At 41.5% G+C, this 27,511-nt stretch overlaps 1 protein-coding gene and 1 non-coding gene across 2 annotated transcripts; both read right to left on the bottom strand.

The window, feature by feature from the left end:
* Positions 1 to 541: 541 nt before the first annotated feature.
* FUCA1 (alpha-L-fucosidase 1) lies at positions 542 to 19,673 on the bottom strand. Its single transcript, XM_089676700.1, has 8 exons — positions 19,259 to 19,673; positions 9,303 to 9,437; positions 9,046 to 9,183; positions 4,810 to 4,915; positions 4,301 to 4,501; positions 3,567 to 3,757; positions 3,060 to 3,159; positions 542 to 2,914 (listed from the first exon to the last, which is right to left on the bottom strand). The coding sequence occupies exons 1-8, from the start codon at positions 19,606 to 19,608 to the stop codon at positions 2,774 to 2,776; spliced, it is 1,362 nt and encodes a 453-aa protein (XP_089532826.1). The 5' UTR covers positions 19,609 to 19,673; the 3' UTR covers positions 542 to 2,773.
* Positions 8,526 to 8,628, bottom strand: LOC149462667 (U6 spliceosomal RNA). The gene has a single exon (XR_016312640.1). It is a non-coding gene; the product is annotated as a U6 spliceosomal RNA (small nuclear RNA).
* Positions 19,674 to 27,511: the final 7,838 nt, after the last annotated feature.

Raw genomic sequence — 27,511 nt, 5'->3', positions numbered from 1 at the left:
TGTGTTTTACTATGTAGACAAGCTGCTTTGTATCACGCTGCTGTGCAGAGCAATACAAAAAGCAGCCCGATTGTGCTGACAGGGGAGAGATTTGTGTTTACACACAGACCTCTCCCTTGTCAGCTCCACAGACAGACAATGGCCAGGACCCAGTGATTGACATGCACAGGAGTCAATACACATGATTTTGCACATCCCTGCCGCTCTGTAGCAGTACTTATGCTATAGGAGGGTCAGGAAGTAGTTAAGAAATATACAAGGCAAAGCAAGGTTCTACTTCAGCTAGATTTAAAAAACAAAAAAACTTCACTTTCCCCCAGAACAGGGAACCAGTGGTCTCCAAAGTCAGACTGCAGCTTTTTGTTCAGGGGGTGTACCCACATGGGTGAACTTAGTTTCTTTCCTCGTAAAAGAAAGATTTATGCTCCAGCGGTCTGCTGTGGTGCTCAGAAAACAACAAACAAAATAAGACAACGTAAAGTAAGCCACAGCAATATTTTTGATCTTTGTACAGTCCTACAGAACACAATAAAAACACTAATGACCACACATAGGTATTTTATTAGAAATATGTAAAAGTAAGTGAACCTGAAAACCAAACAAACATTCTGATCTTTAGGAATATGTGCAATGGTCAGCTAGCACACCCAAATCATTCACCATCAAATATGGCTCAAATAGGCTTTTATATAGCCAAAACCAACAAATATTAAACTTTAAAATAAAATTAAAAAAAAGATATAGAAGAACAGATAATGCAGTACTAGTCAAAGTAAAGGCAGCATTCCATAAACCTTTCATGCCTGTGATCTTGGCAGAAAGGATCTCTCTCCAAAAAAAAAAAAAAAAAGTGATGGGGGTCAGTGTTTTCCCACTAACTTCCACAGAAAGATTAGCAGCTACATGTGGAAATTTTGTAATTTATCTCACTTTCCAAAAATTACCAGCATCAAATGGCTTTGCAGGGCATTGTTAAACTGCTTTCATGATTCTCTTATGAGAGGTGTCATAAGTATTTATGTAAATCTCTGCAGTTGAAAATGCTAGTTGTTGGGCAGTTTCTTATATGCTAAACCTGCAACAGGTATGCCAATAAGGAGTTCTCACTTTTTCCTCACCTGCTCAGTCTGCATACTTATTCCAAATCAGTGTCTCAGGAATCATTAAAGCCACTGGATCAGTGTAGCAGCCAGTTAAGTATTCTCTCAAGTAGGCGAGCAATAGCAACCCCCATATGGCTCCCAGGTTTACTCTAAGCCAAGGGTCTCCAAACTTTCTAGACAAAAGGGCCAGTTTATGGTCCTTCAGACTTTTGGGTTGCTGGATTGTGACCTTTGAGAGTAGAAAAGGTCCTGATGTCAGTGGAGCAAAAACAATGCCCCATCTTTGGTGTCAGACGGAAGAATTGTGCCGCATCAGTGGTGTCATTGGGAGAAAGTGACCCATCGTTCGCATCATTGGAAGGAATTGTGCCCCACAATTGGTGTCATATGGAGGAATAGTGTCCCATCATTTGTTTCAGTAGGGGGGAATTATGCCCCAAAATTGATGCCAGTGGGGGGCATTATGCCCCATTGTTGGTATCAGTCGATGAAATCATTGCCCAAGGGCCAGATAAAAGCAAGCAAAGGGCCGCAGTTTGGCTCTAAGCCATCATGTCTGAAGGGTCGTTCACACTTTTATTAAAAAAATGTGATTGTAATTTTTAACTTTTAGATATCTGAACCATAAAATAAAAAAATAAAATACACTGCAGAGTACAGGGACACATAAAATCGAACTTAAAATGCCTGCATATTTAAAGTAAAATTCCAGTTTTCCCCAATTTAAAATAGTTTGTGCCCAGATGGCCCAAATTAATTATTTCCATTGCAGAACGATGTGGCAGTTGTGTGTGCTGTAATGGCCTGTAATAGCACTAGCTTACATACAGAAGCAGTGCTGTGTTCTCACAGCAGCAAGCTACTTATGGTTTGCTGTTGGAATTAAAGAGTGGATGACTGCTTCTTCACTATTCAAAAAAAGCCTTTTATTTTTATCAAAGATTACAAGACTGATTGCCTAAGGTGGAGAGGCGGGCAGATGACATAATTTCACCTCTGGCAGTGGGAGCTCTATATTTGATTAAAACACAAGGCTTCTCTTGAATAGGGAGAAACAGCCTAAATCTCTGTTCCAGCAACAGTAGGGGCAACCTGTGTTGCTGTAATTGAGAGCCTCCTTCTGTATGTAGCTAATGCTACTACAGTATATTACAGCAGACACAACTGTCACATCATTCTGTAGTAGAAAGTTTGTTTTGGTCAGACTGGCCCAAAATATTTAAAATGAAATTAAACCTGGAATGTTACCTTAAATTCAGAAGTGTGAATGAGCGAGAAAGAATGACAGTGCAATTAACATTGTAATACATTCCCCTGTTTTCAGTGGAATATACAGTATTTGCAATGAAGCTTACAGAGAAAGTATAGCAACTGCAAGTCCCTGAGTGATTGGCATTCTTAAAGTAGATTCAATTCAGACTCAATCAGTACTTCATAATTCCCCAGATCTAGCAGGCTAGAAACACCCCAGTTTGAAGGTACCAACATTTCCTTTGAAATGTGAGAAAATACATCCAAATGATAAAAACACAGTTCTATATCACCTCAGATCATCTTCAGCAGCAAAGACAGTTGGCTGAGTTTCAGTCTTCATGATTGTATGAAATATTTAAGATCAGATGATTTCCTTTAATTGCCCTCATTACATGCAACTAGCTATCTTTTAAAACTTAGTTTACTCCGTTCAATTTTAGTGTCCAGCCAAATTCCACAGGGAAGATGCCAGGAGGAATGGATGGCAGCTGAATGATGAGCCCCGACTCTGGGCCTGGTTTCCACCGCAGTTGTCCTGTGAGACCCAACAAAGTCACCTGTAGGCAGCAATTCAGTCAAGTGAAAAGAAGGCCACTGAGCTCAAATTACGTATAAAAATTACACTTTTGGATGAAAATACATTAGACAGCAGAATAATAAAAGCCACATACATAATCAAAATAAAATTTGTTGCAAACTCACATTAGTACTTGGAGAGGCTTTAGGCGAAACCAACTTTATTTGATTTCCTTCAGGCCATGTTAAGAAGATGCCATACACAACTGATCCTTTGGAAGTGTACCTGGGAAAAAAAACATTGACTTTTGTTTATACTTTCCAGTTTTTAACATACTTCTATTTGAGAAATGGAGATGGCAACTTCTATTTGTCTATGATAATATATGGCATTCATACAGACATTCAGAAATGCAAAAACTGAACGTCAAATTTTCCAATTCTTCCATGAAGCATGGCCAATCTGCATTTAAAAGTGGAACCTGTAAGGACAGCTAGTAATGCTCCCTTTCTGCACTGAAAGCTTCCATAGTTCTATTCTTGGAAGCAATGTCATTCCTTGCAAAAGCTGCATGATGAATGCTGTACCCATACACCAACACTGCTTCTGACTGTAATGCAAGCATCATTATATTCTAAAGAAATTTAAACCTAAGCCCAACACAAAGACAACCCCACACACACAACACTTACCAAATGCTGCAAGTGCCATTTTCTTTTTGTACTCTCCAAGGTTTGGAGGAATAAATTGCCTCACCATTTACAAACAGCCATTTTCCTACATTGAGAAGTCTCTCTTGAAAAATTGGCATAATCAAGCCCTCTTTGCTGGGTCCCACATTTAAGAGATAATTTCCTCCAAAACTCACAGTCTGCACAAGGTCCTGAGAGGCAACATAGGAGAATATTAGAAAAATCACATAAAATACAGTTTTGTAAAGAAGAAGAAAAAAAAAAAAAAAAAAAAAAAAGGAAGGGGGGGTTCGAGAAGGAATACAGTAAACATCGATCTAAAAAAAAAAAAAAAAAAAAGGTAGTAGATCTGAGCACACATCCCAATAGCCAAGTATCTAGGGCTTTAACAGACAGACCCTTCCAATTTATGGCCAATATACTGTAGGTCAACTAACACTTAAGATAAATTGGTGTCAGCTATAAAAATGCTATCATAAGTCAGAGTCAACATGGCAAAAACTTGCCACTGTGTAAAATAAAGTTGGGCAAACTCCTAGGAAAGGCAGCATAGATTAACCCCTTCACACATAAGGGTAAAACAAATCTTAAAGTCTAAGTAAATCTGTACAACGTTGACGTGTGTTAGTAAAACTGCACATATCATAACTACTTTGTACATCCAGGTGAATTATACCTGTTTTTTTTTTTTTCAGGACAAATTGGGCTTTCATTTGGTGGTAAATGTTACTCACAGAGATGATGTTTCCTTCATTCATAACCTGATAGAGTTGCATATTACGTCGATAGCCCCATGAATAGTGGTCTATGGAAGTGCATTTCTCCCATTTGTGGTCAGGCAGTTCAGTAGGCGTGAACTTATCAGCACAGTTATAATATCCTCCATGATGGCATGAACAGTTACTTCCCCAGCGGTCATTCACCACAATTTTGTCCTATATATAAATAAAAGTTAAAAAAAACAAAACAAAAAACACTAATTTGTACAACATTTCATTATTTACATGCTTTTTTTTTCAAATATTATTGTATCAATAATTTTATAATTATTATTATTATTATTATTATTATTAAGGATCTATATAGCACCAACGGTTTTCACATCAACTAATCAAATTCACCATTTGCAATCTGGATAATGTGCAAGTCAACATACATATTTATGCAGCTTATTATTCCATGTGGATCTGCAGCGATGACCTACACCCTAAAGTGTAGCAAAATACACAGGTGAAAAACATACCTTAACAGGGCTGTCATTGTAAAGCCATGCCAGAAAATCAGTAGAGTTCCAGTAAGTATCTGGCGATTCCCAGTCACCATCAGACCAAAGCAAATCTGGCTGGTATCTAAAAAGCAATGTATGAAATTATAAATTTCATATATGTAGTCAGTAATAAAAAGCCATCTGAACAAAAGAGAAATTACATTAAAATGGTTTCCTGGGTATGGAAGTATATTTAAAATAGTTGTGTTAACTAAATTGTAAAAAAACAAACAAAAACACACACTTTAGATGCAGCTGTCTACTATGGCATTCTGGAGACTCTAAGGTCTAGTTCGCATTAGCTGCAGTAGAACATATGCTGCATTTTTTTGCACAGAACTGTACTGGAACATTGCATCAAAACTGCACCAAAATGGAGTGTGTTGTGTTTTTTTGCTAACTGCAAGCAAAAACGTATCTGGAATACATCCAGAGTCCATTTTTTGTGGTATGAACTGGCCCTAAAAGAGCAAAAATCCAGATATTACCATCACAGTATTGCATTTTGCCTTGATCATCAGGTGAGACCCATTAGGGGATCCTTTTGAAAAGAGCAGACCTAGCAGAAAAGCAGTGTGAGGAGAGCTTCCCAGGGAAAACAGAAGCCCTATGAAAAGGATCACGGCTGTAAGCAGCATTGCACTAATGAAAAGTAGTGCTTGTGCTATACATGGAAAGAGCAAGCAAATACCACACCATCCCCCCACAGGTTTCCTGACAGCAGGTGTAGGGAATTACATGATTATAAAGACAGAAGTTCAAAAACACAGCATAGATAATTCACTTTTTTGTTGGTTACAGTGAAGGAAATAAGTATTTGATCCCCTGCTGATTTTGAATGTTTGCCCACTCACAAAAAATGATCAGTCTAAAAATTGAATGGTAGGTGTATTGTAACAGACAGAATAGCAACAAAAAATTCAAAAGAAATGCATGTCTAACAAATTATGCACAGATTTGCATGTCCATGAGGGAAATAAAGTATTTGATTCCCTTCACAAAACATGACTTAGTACTTGGTGGCAAATCCCTTGTTGGCAATCACAGAGGTCAGACGTTTCCTGTAGTTGGCCACCAGGTTTGCACACATCTCAGGAGGGATTTTGGCCCACTCCTCTTGGCAGATCCTCTCCAAGTCATTAAGGTTTGGTGGCTGACATTTGGCAACTCGAACTTTCAGCTCCCTCCACAGATTTTAAATCGGATTAAGGTCTGGAGACTGGCTAGACCACTCCAGGACCTTAATGTGCTTCTTGAGCCACTCCTTTTTTGCCTTGGTCGTGTGTTTCAGGTCATTGTCATGCTGGAACACCCATCCACGACCCATTTTCAATGCCCTGGCTGAGGGAAGAAGGTTCTCACCCAAGATTTGACGGTACATTGCCCCGTCCATCATTCCTTTGATGCGGTGAAGTTGTCATGTCCCCTTAGCAGTAAAACACCCCCAAAGCAGAATGTTTCCACCACCATGTTTGACAGTTGGGAAGGTGTTCTTGGGGTCATAGGCAACATTCCTCCTCCTCCAAACACGGCGAGTTGAGTTGATGCCACAGAGCTCGATTTTGGTCTCATCTGACCACAACACTTTCAACCAGTCCTCCTCTGCATCATTCAGATGTACAGTGGCAAATTTCAGACGGTCCTGGACATGTGCTTTCTTGAGCAGAGGGACCTTGAGGGCACTGCAGGATTTCAATCCTTGTCGGCGTAGTGTGTTACCAATTGTTTTGATGACTGTGGTCCCAGCTGCCTGGAGATCATTGACAAGATCCTCAAGTGTAGTTCTTGGATGATTCCTCACTGTTCTCACCTCGTGAAGTGTCAATGATCATGAGATCTTGCATGGTGCACCAGACCTAGGGAGACTGACAGTTGTTTTGGGTTTCTTCCATTTGTGAATGATTGCACCAACTGTTGTCACCTCATCAATTTCCTTGGTGATAGTTTGGTAGCCCAGTCCAGCCTTGTGTAGGTCTACAGTCTTGTCCCTGACATCCTTGGACAGCTCTTTGGTCTTTGCCATGGTGGAGAAATTGGAATCTGATTGTTTGATTGCTCCTGTGGACAGGTGTCTTTAATACAGGTAAAGAAATTAGAAGCAGTCTCTTAAAGGGAGTGCTGCTAATCTTATCTCAGCTTGTTACCTGTATGAAAGACACCTGGTAGCCTGAAATCCTGCTGAATGATAGGGGATTGAATACTTATTTCCCTCATGAACATGCAAATCAGTGCATAATTTGGTAGACATGCATTTCTTTAGAATTTTTTTTTGCTATTCTGTCAGTGTTACAGTACACCTACCATTTGATTTTTAGATTGATCATTGTGAGTGGGCAAATATTCAAAATCAGCAGGGGATCAAATACTTTTTTCCTTCACTGTATATAAATTAGATTAGAGTTTGTGTATCACATATGAGATCTCTAACATACATAATTATTAAAATATGCATTTGAGTTTTATGCGTTCTACCTTTTGGGTGGGAAAACAGTCAGAATTCCAACGAACTATGAATAAACTTGTTTACCTATTCCTGTGGTGCTTTTTTAACAGCTATTCAGGTAATTTGAAATACAGCAGTGAAAAAGTGCCCTGTTAGAAGCCACTCAAGTATCTACATTACCAAGGGAAGGTTGCCATATTCAGCTGCCTAGCACAGACAGAGGAATCCATCAAAGAAACATATGGGTAATGGGTCAGCAAAGATTCATTAAAAAAAAAAAATAATAATAATAAAAAAAAAAAAAAAAAATCAGCCAATTTGTTCGTCCTAAAGTGATATTTCAGTTAGAGTTTTGGGAAATCATACATTGACTTCTCATCAAAAGCCCACGAAACAGATCTCCCAATAACAGCTCTTGATTCTGTTACTGCCAATGTTGCAGATTTGAATGCTATGCCCATACCCCCTACAGCAGGTGAACAGGCTCAGATAAGAAGCAAAGAGATGTGAGCTGTCAAGACAAAGGAATATTGGTTTAACTCTCTAGCATCTGTTAAAAACTGCAATATCAGTTTTGTCATAACTGACCCTACAAGTAAACACAATTAAGGAGATTATACAGGTTTAGAGAGTACCACGTAAGGAAATGTGAGCTATACCTCATACAGCATCTACAATATGTCTAACATTCATTATGCCAGATGCATTACAGCAGAACTTAAAGTGGTTGTGAGCCAACTGACAGCTGTATGTAATTTCAGCTCTCCACCCCTCTTTTCTCAACTCATCGGACAAGTGCCAGTTCAGTGCAATGGCTAGGCCTTGCAACCTGGTAACAAAAATTGCCTTTGTCTTGGCCAAAAGGCCTAGCCCATGAAATGTAGTGCAAAAAAACCAAAAACAAACCTTAATCGCCTCTTATTATTATTATACAGGATTTATATAGAGCTGACAGTTTGCTCAGCGCTTTACATTATGGTGGGAGACAGTACACGAGACAGTACAGTAACAAAACGATTCAATACACGAGGGGTTCGAGGGCTCTGCTCCTTGGAGCTTACAATCTAGGAGGGAATAAATTGAGAATAAATTCAGTTCCTCTAATCTTTCCTCATAGCTGAGTTCCTCCATACCTCGTATCAGTTTGGTTGCCCTTCTCTGTACTTTCTCCAGTTCCCCAGTGTTCTTTTTGTGAATTGGTGCCCAAAACTGAACTGCATATTCCAGATGAGGTATTACTAATGACTTGAAAAACATGGAACGCTTCACAAATTTGCATGTCATCCTTGCGCAGGGGCCATGCTAATCTTCTCTCTATCGTTCTAATTTTAGTATATGTGTGTTAACAACAAGAAGTGAAACAGTAACTTTCCAATGTGAGGGGAAACCTCTTCAACAGTTGTCACAGGAAACCATGTTCCCATAGGAATATTTCCCCTCTATTCTTGTCTTGGTGGCAGCTCAAAATTTTAAATTTACTTTCACTTTTATTCCCAGTGACATTGGTGATCAGGATAACTAGGCCTCCTTCAGATGGGCACTAGCACCCGTACTGTGTGCAGGCTGCCTTTGGCTTGACATCTGCTTCCACCTCGAGCTGCGTGCAGCCAGCCTATAGAAGTGGATGCAGATGCAGCAGCTGCAATGACACAGCTGCCTGTCAAAATTTGATAGCTGTGCAGACACAGATGAACAGCCCCAAACACAAACATGTTTTGTCTTTAGTTATACTTTAACCAATCCAAAAGAACAAATACATTTGTAGTTACCTTTTTACCAAATCGTACAGCTCTGGCATAGTCTTTGAAAACACAAAATACTGTGTTTTGAAGCCATTCTTTTTGTCCAATAAATACAAGGGATGAAACCATTCCAACAGGGAATGATATAAGCCATAACGCAGGTTCCTAGAGGAAAAAAAATTCATTAGTTATCATTTCTTTGTCATCTGTAGCAATGCTGACCACTTCATAACGGACATTGCATGGTGGTTTACTGTGAAGCAATTCTATTCAGCAAAACAAACCTCTTCTTCAATGCTGCTCCCAGGTCTCCCACTAGGTCACGATGTGGACCAGTGTCTACAGCATTCCAGTTCCAGGACACAGGAGAGCCCCAGTTAGTGAAACCTTCATGGTGCTTTGTTGTCAAAACTACGTACCTAAGCAAAATAAGACGTTTGGTTAAGCAATTTTCATTGCAAGAATGAGGAACAATGACTAAAAAATGTTTTGTAAATTAATTTACTGCACAAAAGGTTCAAAGAAATTGTTAGAGAAGCTGAGGTAAGGAAATGGCAAAACATTGAGCTGTGGTCGAAAAGGTTTAGATCTACAAACCTTTAGCAAAAGTCATGGTGCTTTGCATCACCTTCCATGTGCATGCAGCAGATCAGTACACCCAGTCTCTCACCCTGAAGAGGCTGGCCATACACTTTACAAATCCTTTAGATCAAAACTAGGTAACAGGAGGACAGTAATCCTAAGTAATCCAATCAATTAGTATTAAATCAAGCAGGCCTTTGTACTACACAGTTGATGGTAGATCGAAAAGAGATTGCACAATAAGATTGTATAGTGTATGGTGAGCTTTAAAATCAAACCTTCAAAAAGGATCATTTACCATCACATACAGTGCAGATAAGGGGATTGGGTCTATCAACCAAGCACTTGTTCTTTCATTGTTTAAATAAGTTCTCCTTAAAAAAATAAAAAATAAATGTACAATTTTTTCAAATTTCAAAATTTACAAGCCAGTTTTTCTTTTGGACTTGGGGTTTCTCTAGTTTCTCTAGTTGCACATTGCCTGTAGGGCCGAAAAAAATGTAATTCCTGCTTGCCTACTGGGGACAGGAAATCCCTTTTTCTTATCAGCCGATCTTTCAAGCACCGAGGTTAGTTCAGAGCCAAAGAGGAGTTTCCCCTCAAAGGGCAGGCCACGCAATCTGGACTTGGATGCTGTGTCCCCCTGCCAAGACTTTAGCCAAATTGCCTTGCTTGTTGAATTAATAAGGCCGGTAGACCTGGCTGTATATTTAATGGTCTCAGCCGATGCATCTGCGATGCAAGTTACCGGGCGTGCCACCTTAAAAAAACAAACAAGAACCCCCGGAAGGTGCGCTACTGAAGAGTGAGACAACATGGAGGAGAAAAACAAGCATGCTGTAACAGCGTGAGAGCATTTTGCCAGCCGTATGGCTCCTACATTGTTGCTGGCCTCCCCCTGCTCCGACAGATCTGCCTACATTGCGGTCCACCGCCGCCCTCAGCGGCCCCCTCTCCTGGTCCAGTGTCACTGACCTCTCCTCACAGCCACCATGGATCCTGAGCAGCTGTTTCTTGGGCAGGGGTCCTGTCCGCCTCTTCCAGGATGGCGACGACCGTTTCCTTGTTGCCAGAGCGCATGCATGCCCGGAAGGAACGTCACGTGTAGGCCAGTGACCTGGAAGTGATGTCTGGTGCTCCATAGGGACATCACTGCCACGATCACGCCGAACAAACAAGTCAGCTCCCAGCTAAGATAAGGAGCACCCACAGGGTTGAGGCCCCCAAGGTTCAGCGTGCTGGCCAACAACACCCCTGGTGTGCCTGCCTGGAACTATAAAGAGAAGGGTGGGTGCCCCCCTCCAGTCTTGCCAAAGAAGGGAATCCCTAGAGATTAACCTTGATGCGGTCTGCCCGAAAGGCCCCTGCCTTGCCCGGTAGGAGAGCAGGCACATTCAGGAGGCCTCTGTACCCCTCCAGATAGCCTGGAAAAACAAGGGATGGACCCAGGGATGCAGAGACTACTTATGGAGGAAAAAGTGGATCAGGCGTTTCCTGGTGGGAAGAGGAACCTATCTCACATGTAATCTGTCTTGGACGATGACTAATAATTGACAACACGGACCTGCCCCAGGTCAACCAAAAGCAGGCCATGTATTCCTGTTAAAGTGTATGTTAAGAGTGGGAAAGGATTAGAACATGTTTCAATTACTCTCTGGGATTTCATTAGAGAAATTTCCTTCACTTTTTGTTCTGCTGACAATGGTTTCACCAGACAGAAAGCAAGGAAAAATATGCAACAGGGACACAGACAAATAAAAATATTCTAGTCTTCCCCTACCCTACTAAAGAAATGCATTTTTAACTCTGACTTGCTGTTGGTAGATGTGAGGCGTCAAGTGACTAGCAAAAAAAAAAAAACACAAGATACTAACTAGGTGTTTAGGAACAGAAAGGAAGACTCCAAATCCAACTGTGCCAAGGTTTGATGGTGGAAGATAAAATGTGCAACATTGTTACTTTCTAGCCTTGTATGAATTTTTCTAACAAAGGAACAGGTTATGCTAGATGCTGAGGACAGGTGTTTTTCAAACCTTGGAAATTCCCCTCTTTACCTTTAAGAACAACTGTCCTGTTCAGTCAAGCAGTCTCATCAACAAAGCTGATCTCTGTCACATGATAAAACATCCTGATTCAACACAATAGAAGCCAAGCTACACCGGGTCAAGACAGTCTGAATTTTTTCACAATGTTGGCTGACATGAGCATGGGTGTTTTACCATTCCGGACGGATAGTATGGAAATAGAATCATAGTATGCAGGTTACAAGGATTAGATTAAGACACAAGACCCATGCTAGTCTAAACAGCAAGTAATAAAGACCAATTTACCCTTTGCGTCTCTGGGTTATTTACCAAAACCGGAGAGTGCAAAATCAGGTGCAACTCTGCATAGAAACCAATCAGCATCCAGGTTTTATTGCCAAAGCTTAATTGAACAAGCTGAAATTAGAGGCCGATTGGCTACCATGCACATCTGCACCAGATTTACTAAAGATTGCTCCAGTTTTACTAAACCTACCCCACAGTGCTTTCACACTGGTTCGCTTCAAAAATGACTAGCGTTTTGGAGCGTTTTTCAAGCAGAACATCCTGGACATGACTTACTTTTGTAGCTCAAATTGGGCAGATTTGCATGTTTGAATTCACTAAAAAAAACACATTACTAAAATACAGCAGGAGTTATTTTATCAAGTCATGCAGTATTTTAGCAGTGAAAACCATGCGTTAATGTTCCAGCTGTCAGCGGGATTCCCCACGGACAGCTGAATGTAAGAGAAAGAATTGCCGGCAATTACACAATAATAAAAAACGGCGAGGGGTTCCCCCCTCTCCTGAACCATACCAGGCCACATGCCCTCAACAGGGGGGTGTGCTTTTGGGCGGTGGGGGACTCACATACCCCCCCAAATCACCTTGTCCCCCAACCCCCCCCCCCTCCTGACCTGCCGGGCTGCAGGCTCGGATAAGTGTCTGGTATGGATTTTGGGTTCCCGAAGGGCTTGGTATGAATGGAGGGGGGACCCCACGCCGTTTTATTATTATATTATTTTTTTTTTTTTTTTAATTGCTGGCAATTCGTTTTACATTCAGCGGACATCACACTGACAGCTGAAATAGCCAGACCCTCCCACATGTGCATTGCGTTTTTGGAGTGGTTTTAAGCGTTTTTGAAGCGGTTACCATTAATTTCAATGGGAATAGGCATTTTTGAGGTTTTTTTTTTAAACATGCCGCAAAGATGCTGCAAGCAGGAGTTTTTACACCGCACCACAAGCACAACGCCTCAGTGTGAAAACATGCATAGCTATACATTCACATTCACAGGGAAGCAGTTTTCTTAACGCAATAACGCTTCAAAAACTCCTCAGTGTGAAAACAGCCTTAATGACTTCTACCAACTCCTAATATGACACTTTAGCACTTTGTGTGGTTCTCTGAACCCTGCACATACTGTTTCCCTATTGCCCTGTTATAGCAGTGATTTATAGCAGCTGGATGCATTATATTTGCTATCTCTGGGTATCTCCTGTATAAAGTAAGCAATCTCAGAAAATCTCATGTATCATGCCCATAACCTGACCATGTCCTGTTGTGTGTCTGCAGTCTTTGATAATGAATATTCACTGATGTTGGGGGCCACACAAGAGGCAATGCATATCAAGCAAGTTGACCACCATTGATCTAGACTAATGCAAGGACCATAGCCGTGCATTGTATGCAAGGATACCAAGGGACAGTCAACCACCAGAGTATGGAGGAACCCCATCTACCCAGGAATGGAAGATTGGGTAAAGCCAGCCATGAATGGATTTCAATCCATCTATGGGCAGGCTGAATGAAGTAGATCTACTGCCTGATTTTTTTCATTTTTTAATGCAATCACTCAGCAGCTATAGCCCCGCCAGCAGTGATCATTGTGTTATGCCAGCAAGGAAGGCTCCCCATCAGCAGACCACAATAGCACCGTGGAAGGGACTTCCCCATCATAAAACCTGACTGTGTCAATGGGGGAATCTAGCAATTTTCTTTTCTTCCACCTGTGATGTAAAAGAAAATTGCATAATCTACAGGCTTCACGCACGACTTGAGTCATACTAAATCGCATGACAAGGACAATTACATGGTTTTCAATAGTGCCCATTAACAGTAACCACTTGCCCTCCAGAGGATTAACCCCCCCATTCCTGACCAGGCCATTTGTTGCGTTACGGTGCTGCGTTACTTTCTTTTCTGTCCTTTTTTCCCCCCATGAATAGAGCGGTCTTTCGGTGGTATTTGATCACCTGTGTGTTTTTTATTTTTTGCGCTATAGAAAAAAAAAAAAAAAAACAATTTTGAGAAAAAACAATATTTTTTACTTGTTGCAATTAAACATGTGCAGTAAAAAATTTAAAAAGATCAAATTCAGTTATAAATTTAGGCCAAAATGTATTCTGCTGCTACGTCTTTGCTAAAAAAAAATAAAAAATAAAAAAAAAATAGCCCAATACGTGTAAATTAATTGGTTTACGTGAAAGTTATAGCGTTTACAAATGGCAGTTTATATACACTGAAATTTTTTATATTTTTTTTTACTAGTAATGGAGGCTATCAGCGACTTATAGCGGGACTGTGATGGGCATTCTGACACTGGGGGGAACTGACTGTCACTGACATCCCCGCTGATACCAATACAGTGATCAGTGCTAATAAAAAGCACTGACACTGTACTAATGGCACTGGGAAGGAAGGGGTTAACATCTGGGGCAATCAAAGGGTTAACGGTGTGCTGTGTTTACTGTAAGCTGTGTGCGTGCTTCACTGTAAGCACACTGCTCTGTATGGCACAGGAGTGGTGGTGAGAACTTCGAGCACACTCAGAGCAGGCGGGGGACAGATGCAGCATCCACCTAGGTATAAGTAAACTTGGGGGGGTAAAAAGGGATGGGGGCTTGGGGGGGAAGGGACACATGTGACATGGGGATCAGGTGGGAGCTGTGAGATGCTGCAGGCTGCTTGACTGAATGCAGAGCCCGACTCTCGTCCCCAAGGATGTCCCGAGTTGTGAAGGGGAGTGTCTCTCTCTCTCGTTCGCTGAGGGGGTGGTGTGATGGCAGGTCTCTCGGCTGGGAGGAGGGGGGAGGGAGTTGGTTGTTGTCAGCCTCTGGCCATGAGTAGGGCAGATGATTTTTGAATTGCCTAGGGCAGTACAAAACCTAAATGCACCACAGCCCGTGGGCCAGAGATTTTGGGGGTGAAGAGAACAGTGGCAAGCCTGCTGGAAAGAGAGTGAGAGTAATGCAGGCCATAGACGAGTCGAAAATCGGCCGATTTTTCAGCCGAAAATAAAATCGGCCGATTTTCGGATCGTTAGTGGGCGATTTGGTCGGCCGTTTTTCGGTATTTTGGCCGTTTTTGTTTTTCGGTAAAGTTGGAAAAAAATCGGCCGATTTTCGCGGCAATTAGTGGGCAAATCGGCCGATTTTTTACCGATAAAAAAATCTGCGCATGAGCAGTGACCTGAAGGAAAAAGGAAAAAGAAAGAAGGGGGAAGAAGAAGAAGGAGGGGGAAGAAGGAGGAGGAGGGGGAAGAAGGAGGAGGAGGGGGAAGAAGGAGGAGGAGGGGGAAGAAGGAGGAGGAGGGGGAAGAAGGAGGAGGAGGGGGAAGAAGGAGGAGGAGGGGGAAGAAGGAGGGGGAAGAAGGAGGAGGAGGGGGAGGAGGAGGAGGAGGAGGAGGAGGGGGAAGAAGGAGGAGGAGGAGGAGGGGGAAGAAGGAGGAGGAGGAGGAGGGGGAAGAAGGAGGAGGAGGAGGGGGAAGAAGGAGGGGGAAGAAGGAGGAGGAGGAGGAGGAGGAGGAGGGGGAAGAAGGAGGGGGAAGAAGGAGGAGAAGGAGGGGGAAGAAGGAGGAGGAGGAAGAAGGAGGAGGAGGAAGAAGGAGGAGGAGGAAGAAGGAGGAGGAGGAGGAGGAGGAAGGAGGAGGAGGAGGAGGAAGAAGGAGGAGGAGGAGGAAGAAGGAGGAGGAGGAGGAAGAAGGAGGAGGAGGAGGAAGAAGGAGGAGGAGGAGGAAGAAGGAGGAGGAAGAAGGAGGAGGAGGAGGAAGAAGGAGGAGGGGGAGGAAGAAGGAGGAGGGGGAAGAAGGAGGAGGGGGAAGAAGGAGGAGGGGGAAGAAGGAGGAGGGGGAAGAAGGAGGAGGGGGAAGAAGGAGGAGGGGGAAGGAAGGAGGGGGAAGGAAGGAGGGGGAAGGAAGGAGGGGGGAGGAAGGAGGGGGGAGGAGGAGGGGGGAGGAGGAGGAGGAGGAGGAGGAGGAGGAGGAGGAAGAGGAAGAGGAAGAGGAAGAGGAAGAGGAAGAGGAAGAGGAAGAGGAAGAGGAAGAAGAAGAAGATGAGGATGAGGATGAAGACGAGGATGAGGATGAAGAAGAGGATGAGGAAGAAGAAGAAGAAGAGGATGAGGATGAAGAAGAGGATGAGGATGAAGAAGAGGATGAGGATGAAGAAGAGGATGAGGATGAAGAAGATGAGGATGAGGATGAAGAAGAAGAAGAAGAAGTTGGATGAAAATAAGAAGAAGAATTCCAGTCCAGCAAAAAGTGTCTCTGCAGAGAGCTCCGCTATTTCTGACAGTTCTCTGACAGTTCTTTGACATTTACAGCGGTTGCAACAATGTATCTATTTGTTTCCGAATAAAAACATCTGTATCCTAAATGGAAACAAATAGATACAATGTTTCAACCGCTGTAAATGTGAAGGAACTGTCAGAGAACTGTCAGAAATAGCGGAGCTCTCTGCAGGGACACTTTTTGCCGGCTGTAGAAGGGATGAAAATCGGCCGATTTTTTTTTACCATTGATGGTAACGTCGGCCGCTTGAACGACCGAATTTTCGTTTTTTTAAAAGAAAAATCTGCCGTTTTTCTCCCCATCTATGGCCTGCATAAGTAATACTACAAAGGTATTTTCTTCCAGCCACATTGGCTGCTTTCCCGCTGCCCTATAGCAGAAATACTGCTACAGGGCGGCAGGTTTCTGCAAAATCACGTATATATACACATATATGTGATTTTGCATGTCCGAGTAGGGGGCGGGTGCAAGCGCGCCCTAGCCACACCGCCATTAATGGCCTCACCTGTCGATCGCCGTGCATCACCGACGGGGGGAAATACCTGTATGTAAACAATACTGATCTCTCCCCTGTCCGCTCCTGCACATTGCTTTGTATGGCTCTGCATAGCAAGGTACTTCCACAGTAAATCACACACAGCCCACATAGTAAAACAGCACACAGTTAACCCTCCGATCACCCCAGATGTTAACCCCTTCCTGCCCAGTGCCATTAGTACAGCGTCAGTGCTTTTTATTAGCACTGATCACTGTACTGGTGTCACTGGGGATGCCAGTGACAGTCAGTTCCACCCCCCCCGCGTCAAAATGCCAAAACGCTATAACTTTCATGTAAACCAATTTGCACATATTGGGATTTTTTTTTTTTTTAACAAAGACGTAGCAGAGTATATTTTTAACATTTTTTTACTGGACATGTTTTAGAGCAAAAGCAAAAAATATTAATTTTTTTTCTCAAAATTGGTCAGTCTTTTTTTTTTTTGCTTATAGCACAAAAAATAAAAACCCGCAGAGGCGATCAGAAAAAATAAATAAAATTCCAGTATCTATACCGCCATTTGGTAACACTAACTTTCACGTAAACCAAATAAATTACATGTATTGGAATTTTTTTTTAGCAAAGACATGTAGCAGAATACATTTTGGCCTAAATTTATGACGAAATTAGAGTTTTACATTTTTTTTACTGGATATGTTTTACCTCCCTAGCTGTCCGATTATGTGCATATTTCTGTGCTCAAAGCGGTACTTTTTTTGCATGGAAATATGTTTTTTTTATTGTAGGCCTGTAATTTTTAAGAATAACTCACTGAAATCTGTCCGAACAAGAGTCTAGTATGTTAAAATTTGAAACACGAAATCATAAATTATAATTTAATATAAAAAATATAATAATAATAAATTTAATTCAATAATATAATCAAACCAAAAACACTGAAATTTGAAATATAGCGTCAAGTTCGCACATCACTGAGCAAAGTTGCAAAATCATTTTCAGTGTCTGATGATGAATTTCCCCCACAAATCATTATCACTCAATTCTGCAAGTGGTTCTAATTTACTATCGCTGTTCTCTAGCTGGTCTAAAACCGATTTTGACCTAAAGGGACGCTTTTTGGACGCCATGGACATTTCTCAGTTTCCAGGCAGAAAGAACAGTAAACATGCAGGCAGGGCACAGGACAAAGCACTAGGGACAAAATGTATGTGAAATGGTTTGATACAGTAATGTTTTACTATGTGATTTTACTGTATTTAGTGAATGTCACTTTTTGTCATTTTCAAATTTCCCGCAGTTCCGTCCCCGTACGTCCTGACGTCGCAGGGGACAGAACCCAGATGACAGATACCGGCATCGGCCGGAGGACATTACAGGGGACACTGCAGGAGGGACATCGCGGGAGCGCAGGACAAGGTAAGTGAAGAAGAGATCCCGGAGCAACGCTGCATGGTATTCCAGAGTGTAGCTCAGGGTTACCGCTTGTTGTACTGAAACTTTACCACGAGCTACACTCGGGAATACCGCCAGGGAGGTTAATAGCGAAACTCAAAAATGTTGGTTTTTTTCTCGTCTTTTTTTATATAGCACAAAAAATAAAATACACACAGGCAATCAAATACCACTGAAAGAAAGCTCAATTCGTGGGGAAAAAAAAAAAAAAAGGACGTAAATTTCATTTGGGTGTTAAAGTAACAGTGCTGTATCGCAAAAAATGACCTGGCCAGGAAGGGGGGTAAATCCTCTGGAGGGCAAGTAATGAGTCTTTCAGGCCTCACACACACAGGGCGTTTTGCAGCCATTTTTAGGGGCGTCATGCGTTCTGTTTTTTTACTGCTTCCAAATGGCCCTCTATATTATCCTGTGTGCCCATGCACATGGACTTTTAGAAGCTTTTAGTAGCGTTTACTAGCAGGAAAGAAAAAAAACCTAGGGCCAGTGCATCCAGGAGCAGCAGCGTTTCGGAAGGAAAAATGCTTGTCGCAGCTAAACGCTAAGTGCATGAGCGTTAATTCATTTCAATGGCCAGAATAAACTATCATTCTGGCCAATGAAATGAACGCCGAAGCGCTTGCCGCTTATAAACGTCCCTAAACGCTTGTAAAAGCATTAGCTCCTTTTTCAATTTTTTGAGTTTTTTCTGCAAAGGAGGGCAGCTTCCAGGAGAGTTTCGTTTTTGTTTAACGTCCTGTGTGCATGAGGTCTTAGAGCTTTATTTCTAACTCTTGCCAAAGCACTTGTGAGGAGAAGCCCAAACCTGCAGCATCCTCCCATTTCTGCCCCATCACCTCAATATCAGGCAGAGTGCCGACACCTCGTACAGCACTCTTATTGGCTCAGTCCCTAATAGCAAGTGACCAATAGAAACTTAAACGGGCAGTAGGCACGCCCCCACACTCTCAGCACCTGCGCTTTGTCTATGAAAAGCTGGTATTCATAGTCCTGCACATTGTATCACGGACTTCCTGGTTCACTTCATACATCCCCTAAGCTGGGTGCAGATAGTGAAAGACCCACCCTGATTGGCTACTGTAGAGAGCCCACTCTTCGTACACTCACCTGGCCCCCGCCCGCTGGAAGAGTTCTGCCCACGAGTCCGGATCGAAGAACTCGGCGGTGAAGTGCGGGGCGAAGTCTGCGTAGGAGTAGCCGGGCGGGTAGTTCTTCTTCATGAACTGCACATAGGCCTGGCTCTTCTCCTGCTGCCAGTTCCACCAAAACCATTCACTGCCGAACGACGGCACAGAGAACACTCCCCAATGCAGGAAGATACCGAACTTCGCCTCATCGAACCAGGCCGGCAAGGGCCGCTTGTCTATGGAGTCCCAGTCGGGGGTATACTGTGTGGAGACCCCGCTCAGCAGGGCGCACAGGCACACCAAAAAGCTGCCACAACTAAGACTCGCCATACGAATTACAACCGGCTTCTGCTAATGCTGCAGAGCCTATCATGAGACCGGAAGAGCGGCACCTATTTACAAACTGCAGGGACCGCCCCTCTGGGCTCATCAGCCCCGCCCTGTGCGAAATGCATAGATCTCATTGGATGGCTCTACTCATAGAATCAGAGAGCCTTGTTGTCACCCACGTGATCACACATTTCAGGGATTGTACTTTGTACGCACCACACAACGTTACAGAAGGCAGTATAAAACAATTATGTACTTGAAGTAAATAGTAAACCATAAACATTGTCATGAAATGGCAGTTTACCTACTTGACCTCCAGAAGGTTTTACCCCCTTCATGACCTCCATTTTTTGCTGTTTAGCATTGTGCTACTTTTAACGGGTAATTGCTTGGTCACACAACACTGTACCAAATGACTTTATCATTTTTGTTTTCCACACAAATAGAGATTTCTTTTGGTGGTATTTGATCACCACTGGAGTTTTCTATTTTTTGCTATAGAAACATAAAAAGACCAAAAATTTTGAAAAAAAAAAAATCTTGTCAGTTATAAAAGCATTTCATAAAATAAAATTTCTCCATGAATTTAGGTGAACATGTATTTGGTAAAAAAAATGATGGAAATAAAATCTAACTTTTGTTGACATATTATAAGAATGTCTAATCTGTAATTTGATGCCTTTTGAAGATTTTTCCATCTTTCCTTGGCTTCTTTATGCACATTAATACAAATTTTTAGCTGGGGTGCCCAACCTTTCAATCCCCACTGTATTTGCTGAGAGGCATGTTGAGTCCATGGAAAACTTTATTTTTTGCCACATTTTTGGTCTTATTAAATTTTTTTATTTTTTTTACATAATGTCATTTTAATGAGATATTTCTCATACATGTCATGGTTATACAGCAGGTAAAATAAGTATTGAACACATCACCATTTTCTAGGTAAATATATTTTTAAAGGTGCTTTTCACATGGAATTTTCACCACATGTCGTTAACAATCCATACAAAGAAACCAAAACAAATAAGTTCAGAAATTAAGCTATGTGTAATAAAATGGAATGACACAGGGGAAAAGTATTGCACACGCCAACTGAAATTTATTTATTATTTCGTACAAAATCTTTTGTTGGTAATGACAGCTTCTAGACGTCTCCTGTATGGTGAAACTAGTCGCGCGCATTGCTCAGGTGTGATTTTGGCCCATTCTTCCACACAATCTTCAAATTTTGAAGACTCCCTGGGCCTTTCTGTGAACTCTGTTCTTTCCATAGATTTTTTATTGGATTCAAGTCAGGTTATTGGGTGGGCCATTCTAGCAGCTTTATTTTCTCTCTTTGAAACCAATTGAGAGTTTCCTTGACTTTGTGTTTGGGATCATTGTCTTGCTGAAATGTCCACCCTGTCTTCATCTTAATCATCCTGGTAGATGGCAGCAGATTTTAATCAAGAATGTCTTGGTACATTTTTCCATTCATCCTTCCTTTAATGACATGAGGTTTGCCAGTACCGTATGCTTAAAAAAAAAAACAGCCCTACACCATGATGTTCCCACCTCCAGACTTCATTGTAAATTTTTCTCTCATCTGACCAGACTATATTCTCCCAGTATTTCACAGGCTTGTCTAAATGTTGTGCAGCAAACATTAAAATGAGCCTCAACATGCTTTTTCTTCAGCATTAGAGTCTTGCATACAGGCCATGGCTGTTGAGTGCATTACTTATGGTTTTCTTTTAAACAATTGTGCCTGCTAATTCCTTTCTGAAGCTCTCCACAGGTGGTCCTTGGCTCTTGGACAATTTTTCTGATGTTTCTTTCAGTCCTCTGTCAGAAATCTTGCAAATAAGCACCTGCTTGTAGTCTGTTTATGGTGAAATGATGTTCTTTCCACTTCCGGACTATAGCCCCAACAGTGCTCATTGGAACATTCAGCTGTTTAGAAATCCTTCTGTAACCAATGCCATCAGTATGTTTTGCAACAATAAGGTTGCAACGGTATTCAGAGAGCTCTTTGCTTTTACCCATCATGAGATATTTCTTGTGTGACACCTTGGTAATTAGGCACGATTTTATAGGCCATCAGTTGAGACTGAAGCAGCTGATTATAATTTGCACTGACAAGGGGCAGGATTGCTTTCTAATTACTGTTAGACTTCAGCTGGTGTCTTGGCTTTGCATGCCTTTTTGCACCTCCCTTTCTTCAGGTGTTCAATACTTTCTCCCTGTGTCATTCCATTTTATTATGCATAAGTTAATTTCTGAACTTTTTTTGGTTTCTTTGTATGTATGGAATGCATGGGTTTTTATCGACCTGTGAAAATTACATATCAATAGCAGCTTTAGAAATATATTTACCTAAAAAAAAAAAAATGGTGACGTGTTCAATACTTTTTACCCGCTGTATGTAGAATTGCACCACAAAACACATTTTACTACTTTTCCCGAGTATGGGAATAGCACATGTGAGAGACCTTTTGGAAGCCTAGCCTTGTACAGGGGCCAAAAATCCAATGACCACCTTCAGGCTTTCAAAAGGGCATAATTTCCTCATTTCACTTCCTAACTACCTATCACATATGCAGAGGCCCTAAAATGCCAGGACAGTATAAAACACCCTCAAATCATCCCTTTTTGAAAAGTAGACACCACAAGGTATTTGCTAAGAGGTATGGGGAGTCTTTGGAAGATCTTTTTTTGCCACAAGTTTTTGAAAAATGAATTTTTTTACAGTTTCACAGTTTTTACAATATCACAGTTTTAGAGGCCCTCAAACGACCCCTTTTTGAAAAGTAGACACTCTAAAATATTTGCTAAGGAGGCAATGACGAGTATTTTGCAGATCTCATTTGTTGCCACAAGTTTTTGAAAAATTAAAAAAGAAAACAAGAATATATTTATTTTTCAAAACCTTGTGACAAAAAACCCTTGTGCAAAATATAAACCATGCCTCGTCAAATACCTTGGAATATCTTCTTTCTAAAAAGGGGTAATTTGGGGAGTATTTGTATGATCCTAGTATTTTAGGGCTTTAACTTGCGATAGTCAGGAACTCAAATGCGCAAGTGATGCCCTTTGAAAGCCTGAAGGTGCTCAATGTATTTTGGGGCCCTGTACACGGGTAGGCTCCCAATAAGTCTAACATATGTGGTATCCCCATACTCAGAAGTTGCAGAATGTGTTTTGGGGTGTAATGCCACATGTACCCAGGACATGTGTGAGAAATATCTAATTAAAATCTTCCATGGACTTAATATGTCTCTCAGCATATAGCTTGGGGTGTCTACTGTACAAAAAAGGGGTCATGGGGGGGGGTTGAAGTGTCCTGGTATTTTGGGGCCTCTAAAAACATTACGTGTATGGCCAGCATTAGGAGTTTCTGACATACTCCTAATATTGATCATACATGTAATGTTCTTTTTTTCCCCATTCAGCAGGTTCCTTCATTGACATTGCTGTGGATGAAGAAATCTCTGCCAGATAAGGTATATGCCCAACATTAGAAGCTTGGGCCACACATCCACCCCACGCATCTAATGCTGAGCAAACATGTAATGTTCTTTTTTTGTTCAGCCTGTGGGCTTCATATAGTTCACTGTGGATGAAGAAATCTCTTCCAGAAAAAAAGTATATGCCAAAGCATAGTAACTGCCACCATGCTCCTAATGCTGGGCATACACTTTCTTATTTTTCAACTGCTGATGGAGAAATCTCCCCTTGCTGCGTTGCAGGCACTGACGTATATATTCTGATAGCAGCATCCTGGTGCTGCGAAAATACATAGATCAGTGGCGCAGCTGATTGGCATTCCTGCAAAGCAACATTTTTTTTTTTTTTTTCTACATAACAAACATGTCTATACTTACCTGCTGTGTGCAGTGGTTTTGAACAGAGCAGCCCAGATCCACCTTCTCAGGTCCCCCACAGGCTCTCCTGGCTTCTACCTCCTGTTGTGTGCCCCCACAGCAAGCAGTTTGCTATGGGGGCACCCGATGCTCTGTGTGTCCATTCACACATGGAGCCACAGCTCGGCCCGCCCTATTTCTCCTCATTGAGTCACTTGCCAATGGCTCCTGCTGCAGTCTCAGCCAATGAGAAGAGGGAATCCTAGGATAGCTGAGATTCTAGTGCACATTGTTGGGGGAAGGGGGGAATACTGCACACAGACGGTTTTATACCTTCATGCATAGAATGCATGAAGGTGAAAAAACCTTCAGCCTGTAAATCCACTCTAACTTTTTTTTTTCCTATTTTATTGAGTTAAACTTAACGAAATTTCAAATTTTCAGAAAAATAACCTTTCCAGCTTTTGATTTTAGACGTGTGGTTCCTTTCATTCTAAATCGAAATTCAGACAAATATTTTGTTATTCAGTAATTGGGATGTATCCGAATTTCCAAATTACAATAGTAAGGAATTTAAACAAATCTGAAATAAAGAAACTAAAATTACATCTGAAATGTGAATCGAATTCGAAAACAAGAATAGAACAAACTAGAAAATAAAGAATTAGCATAAAACAGAACGGAAAATAAAATAGAATGGAAAAGAATAGAGTAAAACAGAACAAAAAATAAAATAGAGTAAAACAGAATAGAATATAAAATAAAAACAGAATAGAATAGCAAAAATAGAGTAGAACAGAATAGAAAGAATACAACAGTCTTCCAAAATTTGAATTTCGAATAGAATAAATCCAAATACAAAAGAAAAAGAATAGAATGTAAAATAAAATAGAATAAAAGAATATAAGCGTCTTCTGAAATTCGAATAGAATAAAAAAAAAATAGAATAGTATAAAATAGAATATAAACGGTCTTCCGAAATTTGAACAGAGTAAATTTCAATTCAAATCGAATACAAAAAGAACATAATAGAAAATAAAATAAAAAAAAAAAAAGAATAAAATAGAAAGAATATAATTGTCTTCCGAAATTCAAATCTCTTGTAGAATAAATTCCAATAGAACAGAAAAGAATAAATAAAAAGAATGGAATTGAAAAAACCTCCGAAAATAGAATAAACTAGAATATAACGGTCTTCCGAAATTCAGTTTCGAATAGAATAAATTCAAATACCAGTTCTAATTTTCCGAATTCAGTTCGACCAAATTCGGAAAATTTTAATAAAAAGGAAACTAATTCTAAAAACAAAAATTTAACTAAACAAAAATATTTATATGGTGAATCGAAACCAAGTGAATTTTTGTTTTGTTTTGCACATGACTACTACTTTACATCTTTAGAGACCCTTCTTGTGCAGAATTATGTGGATCCCTATACTGTGCATGCTGTACCCTAAACTAAATAGCTCACTACAATGTGGTAGCGATGGAAGCAGTCCTTGATGCAGGGGGCCAGTTTGATCAGGACAGGAGGGGCAAAACTCAGGCTTCACTCCAAAAGTAAGTCAGTTAACATAAGAAGTATTCTCCAGATGGCAAAGTTTTCCATTTTAGGATGGCATAAGACATAACTCCTTGAAGGTTCATGCACACAGACCATTATAGGTGTTTTTAGTGTAAATCTCCCAGTGCCTTCCCACACCCGGAGAGGCACGTGTGCAGTGTACAGCCTGCCCTACAAGTGAATGGCTGTACACAGCCGTACGCTTGCAAACACAGATTTTGCTGGATTATTTTCTGGCTCCCTGTTTTGGACCCTTCCCTGAAAGCCCAACCCCTGCTGACACCACAGTACATACTTGACCAGGATAAATCACCACCAGAAAGCAAACTCACATACTGATAAGCAAAAGACAATACTTATCACAGAGCCGCAGTTAGTGTTAACAGGCCTGCTTTTCAGAAACTAACCCAATACCTTCAACCTGAGGTGGCTTTACAGTCCCCAGTGAGCAGCGAGAATTATAACAGGTAGACTAGCTCACTTCAGTCCCTCAGGACCTGATGGCAGGGGGGTAACCTGAAACAAGAAAAGAGCTCTTTATCCCAAACAAACAATGTCCTGTTAAATGCAGTGAAGGGTCTTATGTGTGCTTGGTGGGGCCCAGTTGTTGCACAATGAGAGGAAGTGTGAATAATGGTTCTCTGAAGAACAATGTAATAAAGAAAGGGAAGAACAGCACTCCTCCTGAAAGCAGCAGTTGACTTGTATAATGTCCCTTTAATGCACTAGTCACTAGTAGCCCTAAAGCCATAAGATGTTAAGTTGGCAGAAGTGACTGTTGAGACAGAGCGGCTCGTCTCTGAACTGCAAAGCTGTTGGCACAACAGGAAAAGGGCTCTTTAAAAGAGTAAATGATGATGGTGGTGACACAGCTGTGGTTCTGCTGGTGGAATGTCTGTCCTGCTATCAGCTCTGATAAGGCTGTGTTGAGTGTTGTCAAACAATAGCTATGTGCAGCGATCACAACTGTGTGTAGGAAAATAGCAAATATTGAGCAAGTGTCAGTGTTCCCTTTCCTTGGTTATGCTTGGGACTCTAACCTGAGGGATGGCATCTGACAAATTCTGGCGGTCCTCTCCTCCGATGGGGCCTCCACGCACTCTCTGGTCCCACCTTGCAGTGTTCCGTCTGGTTGCCTGCTGACCTATTAACTTTCTAGACAATGTGGCAAGGCAGCGATCAGCATATTCTCTTTGCCTCATTTCTCTCTTTCTGCGTCCTGGTCCGGTCCTCCGACAGTCAGCAGACTCCTCTTTCCAGATCTCTCTCCTCCCACTTCTTCCCCAGTCTCCCAGACTTTTGTGTGTGTGTAATATATATATTTATCCATCCCTCTGCCCACACGCCAGCCCCTCTGGGAAATGTAGTTCCTAGATATGCTGCTCTTTAGTAAAGTCCTGCGGTTTAGCATAAAAGTTCCATGAGGCTGCTCTACAGAGTGTGAATGCCACTGTTCTGCAGGACACTGCCATCCTGTGTTTGCATTACAAAAAACCATAGAATATGAGGTCAAACCTAAACAAAATTTGTGTGCTGGCAGGCCCTCGCACTACAAAGCTGAAGCTAAATCTAAAGGAAATTGAAAAAGAAAAAAAAAAATTGTATAATGTATGGCCAGCTTAAGTCAATTGTAAGGTACTCAAAGCTCATGATCCAGCATGATTTAAAATAAGAACTCCAGGTTTTCTGTTGCTTTGAATACTTTGGGCCAGCTTGGTTAAAACTACATTTTTACCATGCCCCAACAGTCTGGACGCAGTAATACACTGTACTAACTTTTGCTATACACAGTAAGTGCTATTACCTTCTTGAACAGATACCACGACTACCCCTCTGCTGCCATAAAGAGAAACAGATGCTTAAATGGCACCTCTGCCATTCAGAAATTAAAAAAAACCTGTAATTTTTTTCAATGACATCATGATGTATTAATTGAAATAAATACAAGGCTGTTCCTGAATGAAAGATGTGCTGTGTAAACAACGGTATCTTTCCAGCAGCAGAGGGGAGGTCGGTGGTACCCCTGCAGGAAGAGGACAGCACTTGCTGTGTGTAGCAAATTTCAATACAGTGTATTACAGCAGCCCCAGTGGCCAAGACCATTCTGGCATTGTCAAAATTTGTTTTAACCAAGCTGACCCTAAGTATTTGAAGTGACAGGAAACCTGGAGTTCCTTGTGAAAGTGGAACTTTAGTCAGAAAATTAAGTCCTGCTAGATGACGTCAGGCTAGCTCCTTTTGCCGTTACAGTTATGTAAAACATTACAAATAAGTGCCAGTACTGCTTAAAATCCAGTAATAGACTGTCTCACCCTGCTCTGCACATGCTCAGTTTCTCTCTGTTCTTGGCACTGTGCTTAGAGGCCGATCAGCTGACAGAATTAAGGCCCCAGTCACACTTCATGTAGAGGAAACTGGCAATCTCGTTCGCAATTTTGTGTAGGGGATTTTCATGCATTTTTTGCATGCCACGCATTCACGTCAACGAATAGTGTGAA

The sequence above is a fragment of the Staurois parvus genome, unplaced genomic scaffold, assembly GCF_062004578.1.
Source record: "Staurois parvus isolate SC_StPar_1 unplaced genomic scaffold, SC_StPar_1.0 ptg000172l, whole genome shotgun sequence".
NCBI classification, from domain to species: domain Eukaryota; kingdom Metazoa; phylum Chordata; class Amphibia; order Anura; family Ranidae; genus Staurois; species Staurois parvus.
The sequence above is the reverse complement of the archived record's forward strand: the minus strand, read 5'-3'. Positions and strand labels throughout refer to the sequence as shown.